At 45.9% G+C, this 12,054-nt stretch overlaps 1 protein-coding gene across 11 annotated transcripts in view; it reads left to right on the top strand.

Annotated features, from left to right (window-relative positions):
* The window catches only part of UBAP2 (ubiquitin associated protein 2), a 55,348-nt gene that overhangs the window by 5,169 nt on the left and 38,125 nt on the right, over positions 1-12,054 (top strand). For 10 of the 11 annotated variants that reach the window (XM_066602649.1, XM_066602651.1, XM_066602658.1 and 7 more), the window contains exon 2: positions 11,110-11,243. In XM_066602649.1, the coding sequence (XP_066458746.1) occupies positions 11,151-11,243 (93 nt within the window). In that variant the 5' untranslated portion in view covers positions 11,110-11,150. The remainder of the gene's footprint in view (positions 1-11,109; positions 11,244-12,054) is intronic. The other variant, XM_066602654.1, reaches the window with a different exon arrangement.

The following is a 12,054-nucleotide window of genomic DNA, read 5'->3' as shown; positions in this document are numbered from 1 at the left end:
TGAGAGCAGCCTTAAACTTGCTATTCACGGCTCTGGGGCCCATATGTGGCTCATCTTGTCCCATATCCCATATCCCATATGCCATCCAGGAAGAGACCATATGCTTCAGGTCACTTGCCAAAAATCATAACTCGTGCTGCAAGCACAGTAACCAAACAAGAGGTTAACTGCTGATATCAGGGCACATATGCAGCTTTGTAATTTTTTCCCCCAAATTTTGCAATTAAAGCAACTGTCTGGGCCTGGAGAAACAAAGATGGCCGCACCAGCTTCTCTGACTACCTGCTGTGCACTGGTATGCATTAGTGATTGACTGGTGCTGCCCATGTGAGCGGTGCTGGTCAGTCAGAGCAGCGTGTCATGCCGTAGGGCTCGTTCACACGGCTGTAAGCCCATAGATTTCACTCGCTCCTGCGTGTTTTCATCTGCGAAAATAGACTGCATATTTTTGCAAGCAAACAACGCCGACGGCCCCATTGATGTGCTGTGTATACGCAGGTGATCTGGGTATTGATTGCAGTGTGTAATACAAACCAAAGTAAGATATTCGGTGTGTTTTTTTTCATGTAGTTATACATCACGTGAAAAACAAATATGCCCATGTTAACTCAGCCATTGGAATAGTGCTAATACGCCTCTGTGAACGAGCCTACGCAGTGTGCGGCAGGCTGGCAGTTCGGCCATCTTTGTTTCTCCAGGTCCGGAGGGTCACTTAAAGACTTCTTCTAAAGTGAACTTTTGCTGCCCTATCAAGGCTCCGTTCACACTGGCATTTGGATTTCTGCTTTACTGTTCACTCATGGGAGCAGGAAAACTGAATCTGTGCTAAAGTAGAAATAAACACCACCAGGTTGACCCCCTTCCCTAACTATATCGGGGTCCACCGGCTTCTGTCTTGCCTTCGGGTATATTTGCAGACTAAATAGCGTCTCCTGCTGTGCTGGATCGGCCCTGGGGGCTCTGGATCGGCCCTGGGGGCTCTGGATCGGCCCTGGGGGCTCTGGACGGAGCCTGCGGTGGGGAGGACATTGCTGACTGCTGCAGTAGATAGAAGTGCACATCTTAGCCTAAATCTCCCTTTCTGCCCCAGCACTGTTGTGTGAGCATGGCCGTATGTGCATGGGGTTTCCGTATTGTGTCCTATGACATCTGTGAGCCATAGGCCAGCTCTCCAGCTTGCGGCTCGGTCACATCTGTTTGGGGATTTCCATCTGAATTCTGCCTTTCTCTTCTGTTTACGGAGCAGAAAAATGTTGTACAAACAGAATGAAGTCTTTAGTTTTTCTCCCCATTGCTTTCAGTTCGGTTCCGTTCTGGTGTAATATTCTTTTGACAGCGGGTAGCGCTGCAGGCTGCGTGCGGTTTGTACTGTTACAGAATCCAACTGAAAACACATTGAAATACTTAATTCTGCTTGAAATAATTTTCTCTGCCCCCAAAACAGGACACAGAAGTCATACGGGAATCCGGGACCAGTTGTGAACGGCCCTCATGTGCTTTTCCATTCAGTGTAAATGTATGCACTGACTGAACGGCGGATCGGTCCGAGTAAACAGGCAGTCGGTCCCTTTTGAATGACTGCCTGCTTACTGTGAATGGAGCTTGGCAGGAACGAATCTTGATCCACTCCACCCCCATACACAGAGCAGAAATCGTTCCTGTGTAAATGGTTATTGCTGGGACGACTTGTCGGGCATCTGCACCCAACAGGAAGCACCTTGAGGCTTTATGCCAGTCTGTCTATGCTGGCAGAGGTTGGCACCCCATGACTATGTGGCTCAGCAAACAGCCCCTGGAGTGAAGGGTATAGTTTTGTGAAGGACAGATCCTACAAGGATGGCGCTGTCTTCTGCTCCTTCTGGTCCCTGCTTTGCAATGGAGCCTTCCTCTTTCATTTTAGACACACAGTGGTCATTAAATGGGGTTCCTTGACATTAGGATAGGACTTCTGAATAGGCCAGATAAAATGTAACTTGCTGTCAGAAGGGTGCTTTGTATGGGCTAGGCCATGGCGATGGCATCACACAGTAGCAACTCAGTAACAGATGTAATATCGCTGACCTCGGCAGTTCACATGCACAAAAACATCTGCTAGGATCGCAGTTTGGACGTGTCATGCAGTGCCCCCCGATTGCGGGTTTGTTTGGGGGGGAGTTGCTGCAAACTGCAGTGTGACTGATGGGGTGACTACTTGGGACGGGTTTGGGTTTGCCCAATAGGAAAAAAGAATACAACTAACCGAATACTGAAGCAAGTGCAGATAAAACACCAATGCATCCATCTTATAGATCATAATGGGCAGATTTTTTTAGTAACTCCTTCTTTCTCAAAAGACTGCTGTGAAAAATGGGCCACTACAGATTTGTAGGTTTTCATCTGTTGTGGTCAGCAAAACATGGGCCAAATAGGGATGCTCATCTGAAAGTGGCCTAAGGGCGCCGGCACACTGGCGCTTTTTGTACCGCGGCACAACACTCCCATTGATTTCAATGGGGCCTCGCAGATTTTTAAGTAGGTTGGCTCTATTTTTGAGTTTAATGCACCCCACTGCAATACCTGGAGTGGAGGGTGTTAAGCTCTGTTGTATACAGTAACCTGCGTTCGAAAATGATCACAATCGCGGTAAAACTCTGCGTTTGAAACGCAGTATTTTACCAACGCTGTGTGCGCGCCTGGCCTTAGACTGCACATCTGCTGGTACCCGGCTATCGCTGGCAGTGCCATTGAAATGCTTGACTACCGTTCCCTTCGTGTGCGGACCCTTGTTCTGAGCATCAGTGGGGGTCCCAGTGTTTAGACTCTTAACGATCTTCTACTTATGCCCCTCCCTCTGGATAGGGTATAAGTGTTAGGCCGCCTGCACACAGCAGGGCCAGATTTTGCATGCGGAATCCAGTGACATCCGCATGTACCCGATACCTTCATTTTTCATCTGTACTGCAGATGGCCCGCACGGTGAGCCGTCGGACATGCACAGTAGAGATATTTTTTTTTAAACTCCAGCTTTTCCCGTGTCATCGCTAGGCGATGTGATTGCAGATCGGATGGCTTCCATTGACTTCAACAGTTAAATCCATACAAAAATGGAGCGTGCTGCGACTTCACCTCTGCTTACGGAAACCGCAGTTGGTTTCCATAAGTGTGCAGAAAGAATTGTTTTTCCCATAGCATGGTATGGGCACTATTTGCCGCAGATTCCACAGCAAATATCCGTGCGTGGGCAGGAGCCATTAATCCTGGCACATCCTCTATACCTTTATGCTGTGGGTCCGTACGCTCACAAGATTTCCAAAAAAGTTTTAGGTTTCTCGTATTTTCTACCAAATAAAAGTAAAAAATAGCTTGCTATGTGGAGCCATATTCTGAGACCCTCAACTGAGTTTTGGGATCTGTATGAGGGCTTCTGTTTTTTGTTTAGTTTTCCCCCAGAAAATTAAGTAGAATGAATCAAAGTTGCATGTATCACAACAATCAACACGCTCTAAGGCCGCCTGCAGACGAGCGAGTCGGATCCGGCGGCGAGTGCATACTCGCCCGTGCCTGGCGGCCCCGGCTCTTTCATGTGCCAGCAGCCGGCGCAGACCGGAGCCGGCGGCCGGGTGAGTGACGTTTCTGTGCGAGCCCCACACAGAAATAGGACATGGTGCAGTTTGTTTGCTGCGCGACATTTCGCACGCCAAACCGCGGCCATCTGCATAGGAGTGCGTATTGTAATGCACTCCTATGCAGGCTTTCAGTGGCGGAAATACCGCCGCGGGATTTCCTCCCGTATGCAGGCGGCCTAATGAATAGACAAAAAATGGCGACACACAAAAGCCTCAATAAAAAGAACTTCTACATTTTATTAAATAGACTAATATTAAAATATCACACTACAGAAGAAATGATATGGCAATCACCAGTGTGAAGGAGCCCTGCGGCTCTTGGTGACCTGGATATGTCTGAGGACCCCTAGGAGCATCAGATCATGACCTATTCCTTTCCCCCAATACTATAGGCCTTCTTGCACGCCCCGATAAACTGTCAACGAAGAATAAAGATGCTCTCTGATTAGCTGTGCCCGTGTGAACGTGCCGCCGTACAACCAGCTTATGGGGATCATAATTACTGTCCTTTTTTTTGCATAAGACTATTCTTGGACCCTGTAATACAAAATTCAATGACCTCTGATCAACATGTGTATTATTCACTACATCGGGCCCAGAATTCGGCTGTTGTAAAAGCACCTTAAAGAGGGCAAATTTTATAGATGACCTACCTTGGGATAGGTGGTCTGCTGTTCAGACGCCCTCTATCGGCGCCACAACGCAGATTGCTCTGACCCCTATGCAGTGGGCCACACTGGCACAGCTCCCATTAAAGTCAGTAAGCTGTGCCTGCAGTTACCAGCGCCGGCCACCAATGAGTTAAGCTATTGGCCTCTGCTCCATACAATGTGTTGTGGCGCCCAAACAGCTGATCAGTCGGGTTTGGAGTTGAACATAAATATATATTTTCATGCTTTCAAATTGCAATGATTTTCGCCTTCGTATATAGGTCTATAATCCCCCTATGTGCACACAAAGGGGACCGTACACATTAGGTAGAAGTAGAAGAAAAATGCAAGGAGGCCCAATTAATATCACTTTTTTATTTTTTCCTACTGTCTCTGACAATAGTGTTAAAAAAAATAAAATAAATGTAAATATGTATGTAACTGCATATTCACTGCGCTTTTATATGGTCCCATAGACTTTAATGGCTTACTTTGGTCCATGATGTGGACAAGAATAGGACATGCTGCAATTTCTATTTTTTTTTATGTAAGTGTAAAAAAAAAAAAAGCCTTGAAAAAATTTAGCAAGTAAGGGTGCCTACCCACTAGCGATTTTTTATTTTTTTTTTCTGCTGCGAATCCGCTGCGTTCCTTTTTACAATTGTCAATGGGACTTTCTAATGTTAAAAATGCAAGACGCGTCGCGTTTTTAATATTAGAAAGTCCCATTGACAATTGGAAAAAGGAACGCAGCGAATTCGCAGCAGAAAAAAAAAATGCTAGTGGGCAGTCACCCTTTATAGGGGCAAAAAAATACGCCTTCTGCATGAGGTCTCAGACCAGCTTCACACGGGCACATGTGTATTTGTACGCGCTTGAATGGCGCATTTTGCAAAACGACCGTTGCTCTCTGGCGCGCACATCTGCGTATTTTACTGTACTGTGCATTTGCGCATACCAAAAAAAGCACAGAAATGGCTATTTAATCTACTGAGTTAAGGGTTTCTTCTTTTCCCTGTCAGTTCCGCAGTGTTTCACACATCTCCTATTTCACATGCATACTTATTGACTTCTATGGGGACCTTTGGTGGCCAATGTACAGGAAAATGAAGCGCGCTGTGTGTTTTTTGTATTTATTTGTATTTTTTTTGCATGACCAAAATGTGCAGAAAAAAGCATGTGAACGAACAGATTGAAATTAAAGAGTTTGTGTATTCTCTATATCGTGCCTACACAGACATGCCTGTGTGAAGTTGGCCTTAGCATCTATGGGCATCTTTGGATCCAGCCAGCACTCGGTATACACGTCTAATGCTTGCATTGCATCCGGCATTACTAGAGTTGGGCTCATGTTGCAGGAGGACGTATGTCTACTGCAGCAAACCCAAACAAAGGGTATTGCAGGGAGCCTAAGCTCTGTGGCCCCCGCACCCCTGGGGTCTGTTGCCCACCGCCGTTACTGATGATGAATTAACCTGCACTTAAGTGGCGTATTGTGCGTTAATGTGCCCTCCTACGGAGCGGCTGGGGGTCGCCGTCTGGGATTGAGGTCAGCCTGGCTGGGGAAATAGCAGCTGCTTTAGAGGAGAAAATAGAGCCGAGCAGCGAGGAGGAGAAGGACTCTTTCCCTTTAAACATATGTGAACAGTCACTTATGAAACCCACACTCAGATTTCGGCCTTCCAGGAAGGGGAGGGGGATATTCCTGCCTATTTGAGGAGCTACAATCCCATATGCCATGAAGTGTATTTATACCCCCTGTACTGCCTGGGTAAACGAGGCCCAAGAATAGGGGGACACGAACGACGGCCGTATGAACAAAGCATTTATGTCCTGGGCCTCCTCTAACTCCACCAGCAACACTAGAGTTAATCTTTACAAGAAGGAAGGCCTCTAGTAAAACCTCCTTCACCGTCTTGCAAGTACTACAGCCCAAGTCGCTCTTTAGCTCCACCGGAGTGTGACGGCTTTAATTCTTGCAAGTGGTTTTGGTGTGCAAGGAAACTACAGGGCGTTACAGAATATAGCTTCTTGTTTCCAAGCCAAGAGCTATAGTGTAACCATCCTGTGTGAATCTCCAGAATGGCCTAACGAGGGCTTGGCTTCTTGAGACAATCCCTTTAAAGCGGTCCTATGATAGGATAAAGTCTACGGGGCTGGCTGCATGGGCAGTCCAGTGGGGCTTGTGCTTGTGGTCCCCTTACAGGCCTCTTTGATATGGGGCATTAATAGGGCAGCCGTGGAGGAACCTGAGCCCTCTGCTGTATGTCCACGTGCCTCTGTTTCTGTATGGCAACATAATATTCCCTTGGAGTCTTTGTACGAAGGTGCTCTCTGGAAGCCATACCTCTGCCATGGAGTCTGACTGAGCTTGTACCGCCCTTGGCTCCATGCACAAGAGCCTTTATAATGGTTAGAGCGGACCTACTCTTTTCTGGTGACACTTCAGAATAAGCGGTCCTGTGAACTTGAGGAATACCATTATAGGACTTGTATATAGTATTTTCACCAGCTTTCTTCTTAAGAGGTTCTATCTCTTAAGGCCCTTTTACACGGAACAATGATCATTTAAAAAAAAAATGTTTAGGTGAGAGAAAATGAACAACTGTGGAGTGTAAACAACGATTGAACCATAATTCAATGCAGGCATAAATTATTCCCAGGTTGCCCCTGGATACGTCCTGTAGACATTCCAATGCTATTGGTTTGGCTTGCTCAGTAAGAACTACCTGGGCCAGCTTTTATTTTGTATTCAGCTCTTAGGACCAGATTGCTGACCAATAACAGGGCAGTGCTTTGTGGGGGGGAGGGGGGGGTGTAACACAGGAAGGAAGTACAGAGTGGGAAATGGTGATACATGTAGTTTCCAGCTGCAGGTCAGCAGGGATGCGGCAGCCATCATGGAAAATAGTGATGGGAGAAACATCAGAAACGGAGGACAGGATAGAAAGGTAATGGTAGCCCGACTTAAACACGCAAACAGTTGTGCGTTAATGCGACACAAACACCTTTCATAACTGGAAAGTTTGAAGATTCGCCTCACAACGTAGCGGAAATGCAGCGTAACTTCTGCAGCAGAAAACTCTGCAGTATTTCCACAATTAACACGGAGTCAAAAGCCTCACCATTGGGGAGCGCTGACGGCGCGAGGACTTCGGAAGTCTGAAATTGGCTGTGGATATGCTGATCCGGAGCCGGTGGTGCAGATCTCACCCCCTTTTTGGATGTAGAAATGCTGCTAAATTTTCCCATTATATATAAACATACCCTGTAAGTGGTTTTCCAGGGAAATATTACCTATTCTCATGATAGGTCATCAGTAGTTGATCAGCTGGGGTCCTTCGCTTGAGACCCCGACCGATCATCTGATTGTGCGCCCGCTGACAGCGCTGTGACACACAGATATGGAGCGTAATTCTCTGCTCCGACCTCTGTAGTGGCTGGCACTTGTAAATTTCTCCTTCCCGTTTCCACTCCAAAGAGTTCTATGAGCAGCATGAGTCGTTACCCTCCTTAAATCCTGCTATCCATCTTAGACCTTACTCACACATGCTTTTTTTTTTACGTGGCTGATTTAGCCACGATACAAAATCACGACTGATTATTAGCCACGTAAAAATACCCAGACGCCAAATACGCCAGCCCAAGTTTTGACACGGCCGGAAAAGATAGGTCTTGCCCTATCTTTCTGCCGCAATCAGCTGGCAGCTCCCATAGGCTTCTATGCGAACTGCCGGCAAAGGGGTGGGTGGGGGGAGTGTAGCAGCGACTAGCACCGCTAGAACATGTCAGCTGGCTCTATTGAACCCGTAGAATGATTTCTCCCGACCAAAAGAATTCCGGGCAGCGGCGTAAATACACCGCAGCCGACTGTGTGAATGGGCGAGAAAACACGAATTTAGCCGTGACTTGGTTGCGGCTTACTCCCGTTCATGCGATTTTCATCGGTAGCCTTTATTGATGGTTTCCAATCAGCGGTTTGTTCATCAGGCAGATAATTTATATCTGCAACACTTGGAAGCTGCAGCGTGTAAACGTCTGTGCTTTGGACAAGAGTTGTGCTGGCCTGGCCGTGTGCACGCATTAGCTGGTGTCACTGCCGGTTGTAGGAAGCCGGCGGGAGGGTTATTTTGGGATGTCGCCTGCTTGAGACCGCTCCAAGCATTCCATTTCCTGCCTGTGCTGAGTACAGAGGAACTGAGTCGTGTGTCACCGGAGGCAGTGTAAGGCTCGATTCACACGGGGGGGTCTGGCTGCGGTAAAATAGTGCATCGGAAAAACTGCGTGCGTCGTCGTAGCCTGCTCCGTGTGAACGCACCCTTGTGTATTTTACAGAAAAACATTGTGTTGGAACGCCTCTCAGCACATCGGATGAGATCCGCAGTCGGTCTGGAAGACGTTCACAGCACACCCTTAAAAGTAGACTTACACACACGTGTGATTGCGATCCATATGCGTTTTTATTATTTTTCCCACACTATTTTTATGAATTTTTTTAAATGCACATGTTCATATATTTCACACCAGATTTTCACACGTGTAAAGAAAAAAAAAAATCAAGTGTCCAGACGCCACACTGTCTGCTTCGTGTTTTTTTTTTTTTGTTTAAATTTTATAGTCGCCAGGGTAAAAACAGAACGCAGTCGCATCGGACGAGTGCAATCAGGTTTTCTTTTAAACGCTTCCAAAAATCGGCACAAAATAGGACATGCAATTATTTTTTTTTCTGCCTTTTTTTTTTTTGTTGCTTGGACTGATCAAAATAATTGCACATGTGAATGTCTGGTTTCTTTTCCTGCGGCGTATGCTTTTTTCCTCCCGGCGCCACCTGTCGTGTGTATGGACAGGGCTCTTACATACTGAAGCTGCTGCTTCACAGAGCAGATGGGGGTTTAGGGTTTCTGATAGCGGGGCTGTTATCGGATGTTTATGGCATATACCATGTTTTACAGCAAGCGCTGGTTCTTACCACTGATGCGTGCATATTCCGTAAATCTCTATCCTCGTGGCTCCTGCCTACCTGAGCATTGTTTTATATGGTTGCTATAGGCAGTAGTAAAGCTCACTCCCCGCTGCCTGTGAAGTTGCATCACTGAGTTCCTGCCTGCAGAGGATCTGCTGGGGCCATCTGGGCTATTTTCACCATGGCTTCACGACTTAAAATACTTCCAGTAGTATAAGGGGGGCTCCTCGCTGCCCTGAAATCTGAGCCTTACTGTACAGCTCCGCCAGATAGATAAGTGCTGCTTCACAATGGGATGGATGCTATTTGCTGCACACAAGTGCCATTAAACTGCTGGATGTCCTCGCTTTAAATATGTGAATTTGTATGTAAAGAGTGCATACAATCTCGCCTAAAACTAAACCGCATACAAAAGGGTGTGTATAGGCTTATAGTCTCATCAAATATAAATGTCTATTCACTGACTGCAAGCAGAGATCTTAAATAGCTTTTGCACCTGGATTTGGTGCTAAAATGCAACTTTTTCTGGTCTAGCTAGCATCCACCAATGGGCCTTTTGTGCCTGTTTTTTAACCTACAGGCCAGGTAACACATTTTCTTATAAACTTGTGGCCCTGATTTATAATGTGCAGCCGCTCCAATGTTGGGGAGATTTATCTCACACCACAGAAAAAGAAGGCATTTGTGCCTAATTTAAAACGCAGAGTTCAAAATACTTTGAAATACTTGATGAATTAGGCGCATCACGGAAATAAGAATAGCCAGAAAGTCGTAAAACCATCACAAAAAAAACAACGCACATCAGATAACATCTTCCCCAAAGTATGTTGAGAAGTTGCAGAACTTGCAAGGGAACCTGTTTCCTCCCTGCAGCACCATAAATCTAACTTCTGGTGCTGTTGGGGTAGGGACAGGGAGTCGGGTGCTCTGTTATACCCACCCGCTTCCTGGATTTCACCTGTAAAGTCCGTGCGCTGGCCGAAAAGCCGACTTGTTTCAGAGTCCTGTACGCACGCTGTTCCATAGTCTTGTATAGGCAACTGCGCACACGGGCCTATGAAGAGTCTAATTTTCGTCCGATGCACAGACTTTACAGGTGTAATCCCGGAAGCTCACCATTTTTAGATGCTGAATAACCCCTTTAACTGTAAATTCAGATGTGCTGTATTTGCTGGTTTACAGCGCAAATTCTACACCGCTAATGCACATCAAGGGCTAATGCCCATGGATGGATTTACGCCGCGTTCCCCGCGGCAGAACTGCGCAATTATTAGGTTCTATTGAACCGAATAGCTGAGTCCTCACATGCGACATGTTCTATTTTACTGCATTTTTCTGTGGCTGGAGGTATTAATGAAGACCGCTGTAAAAAGCGTGTTTTTCTGCGATTGCCAGCAGGGACTTTTTTGTTTATCTCTGCGGTGTAAAACCGTGGGCTATCCCACTCCATCCATGGGATAAATTGCAGTACACATTTTTTTTTTGTTCATTTTTTTCCATACTTTAAAAAAAAAAATCAGATTTTCAAATGCAGATTTTCAACATAAATAGTCCCAATAAACTTTTTTTATTATGTCTATACTTTGAAGGGCCCACCAGCGCACATTAATATCTCTGGGTCCGAACCGCAGAGGAGACCTGATGCTTTCGAGCAACTAGTTGTAGACCACTGAGCTACTGCATGTGTGTTTTAGTATATCAGTGCCTTGGTCTGTTGCTATGCTAGTCAGGTATGTCAAAAATGGCAGGTATAAGCGAGCGATGGGTTTCATTTTAGTTATACGAGGACTTTAGATGGATTTCAGGCTTACAGTAATCGGTTATTGAATGATTCGGACCAGTCTACAGTAAAGGATTTGTAGGCTAATATCTTGATTTATTTTTCTTTCAGATTTTCTATTTTGTACATACATTGTTTTGTATATACTGTATATGATGACTTCGGTGGGAAATGAACGTACCCGGGGCACTCGGGAAAAATCACAGATCTCAACTCCACAGACACAACCACAGAAACAGGTACAGGTAAGTGACCCCTGGCATGTAGTTGCAATACATGACCTCATTTGAAGAAAAGTTTATAATAAATATATATAATATATTAGTGTGTGTTTATACATACATACATACAGCCTGTAGTGACGTGGCTGTGAATGGTACGTTAGCCGAGCGTGCACAGTTGATGCTCCATTCGTTTTAATGGTGCTGATGAAAATACCCGAACGCATACTGCTTGGGTCTCTCTGCAGCCCCATTGAAAGTGAATGGAGCGCTAATGCACTTTCTGGACCAGTGCTCTACTCTCTGGAAACCCACCAGCAAATGATGATGGGGGACAAATAACCCCTGTTCTCCAGATTGTCGGGGGTCTCGGCAGTGAGACCCCCACCAATCAACAAGATGTTGCCTAACCTGTGGATAGGGAGTAATCTTGGTACAACCCTTTAAATTCTTTTTAATCCATAACTAGGACTGCTCAATATTCTGGATTTTCATAAAGTTGTAGCAAAATGCATAAAACCAACATTATTGATAAGGGACCTTTAGGCCGTGTTCACACGGGGCAGAGGCTGCTGCGGGATGTCCACAGTGGACATTTCGTAGTAAATCTGCAGCGCAAATTCTGCGTCGCTTGATGTAGATTTTGGTGCAGTATTCACCCCCTCATTTTAAGAGGAGGGATCCACACCAAAAATCCGGTGCTATAATTGACATGCTCCAGGTTTGAATTCTGCCTTGCGTGTCAATTTAGTTACTTGGTGTTTTTTTTTTGGTTTTTTTTTACCTGCAGAGTGTGGACATTATTTTGCTGCTATTGGAAAATCTACAGCATTTG

This window comes from Eleutherodactylus coqui, chromosome 5 (assembly GCF_035609145.1).
Source record: "Eleutherodactylus coqui strain aEleCoq1 chromosome 5, aEleCoq1.hap1, whole genome shotgun sequence".
Classification (NCBI taxonomy): Eukaryota; Metazoa; Chordata; class Amphibia; order Anura; family Eleutherodactylidae; genus Eleutherodactylus; species Eleutherodactylus coqui.
This window is presented reverse-complemented; position numbering and strand designations above follow the sequence as displayed.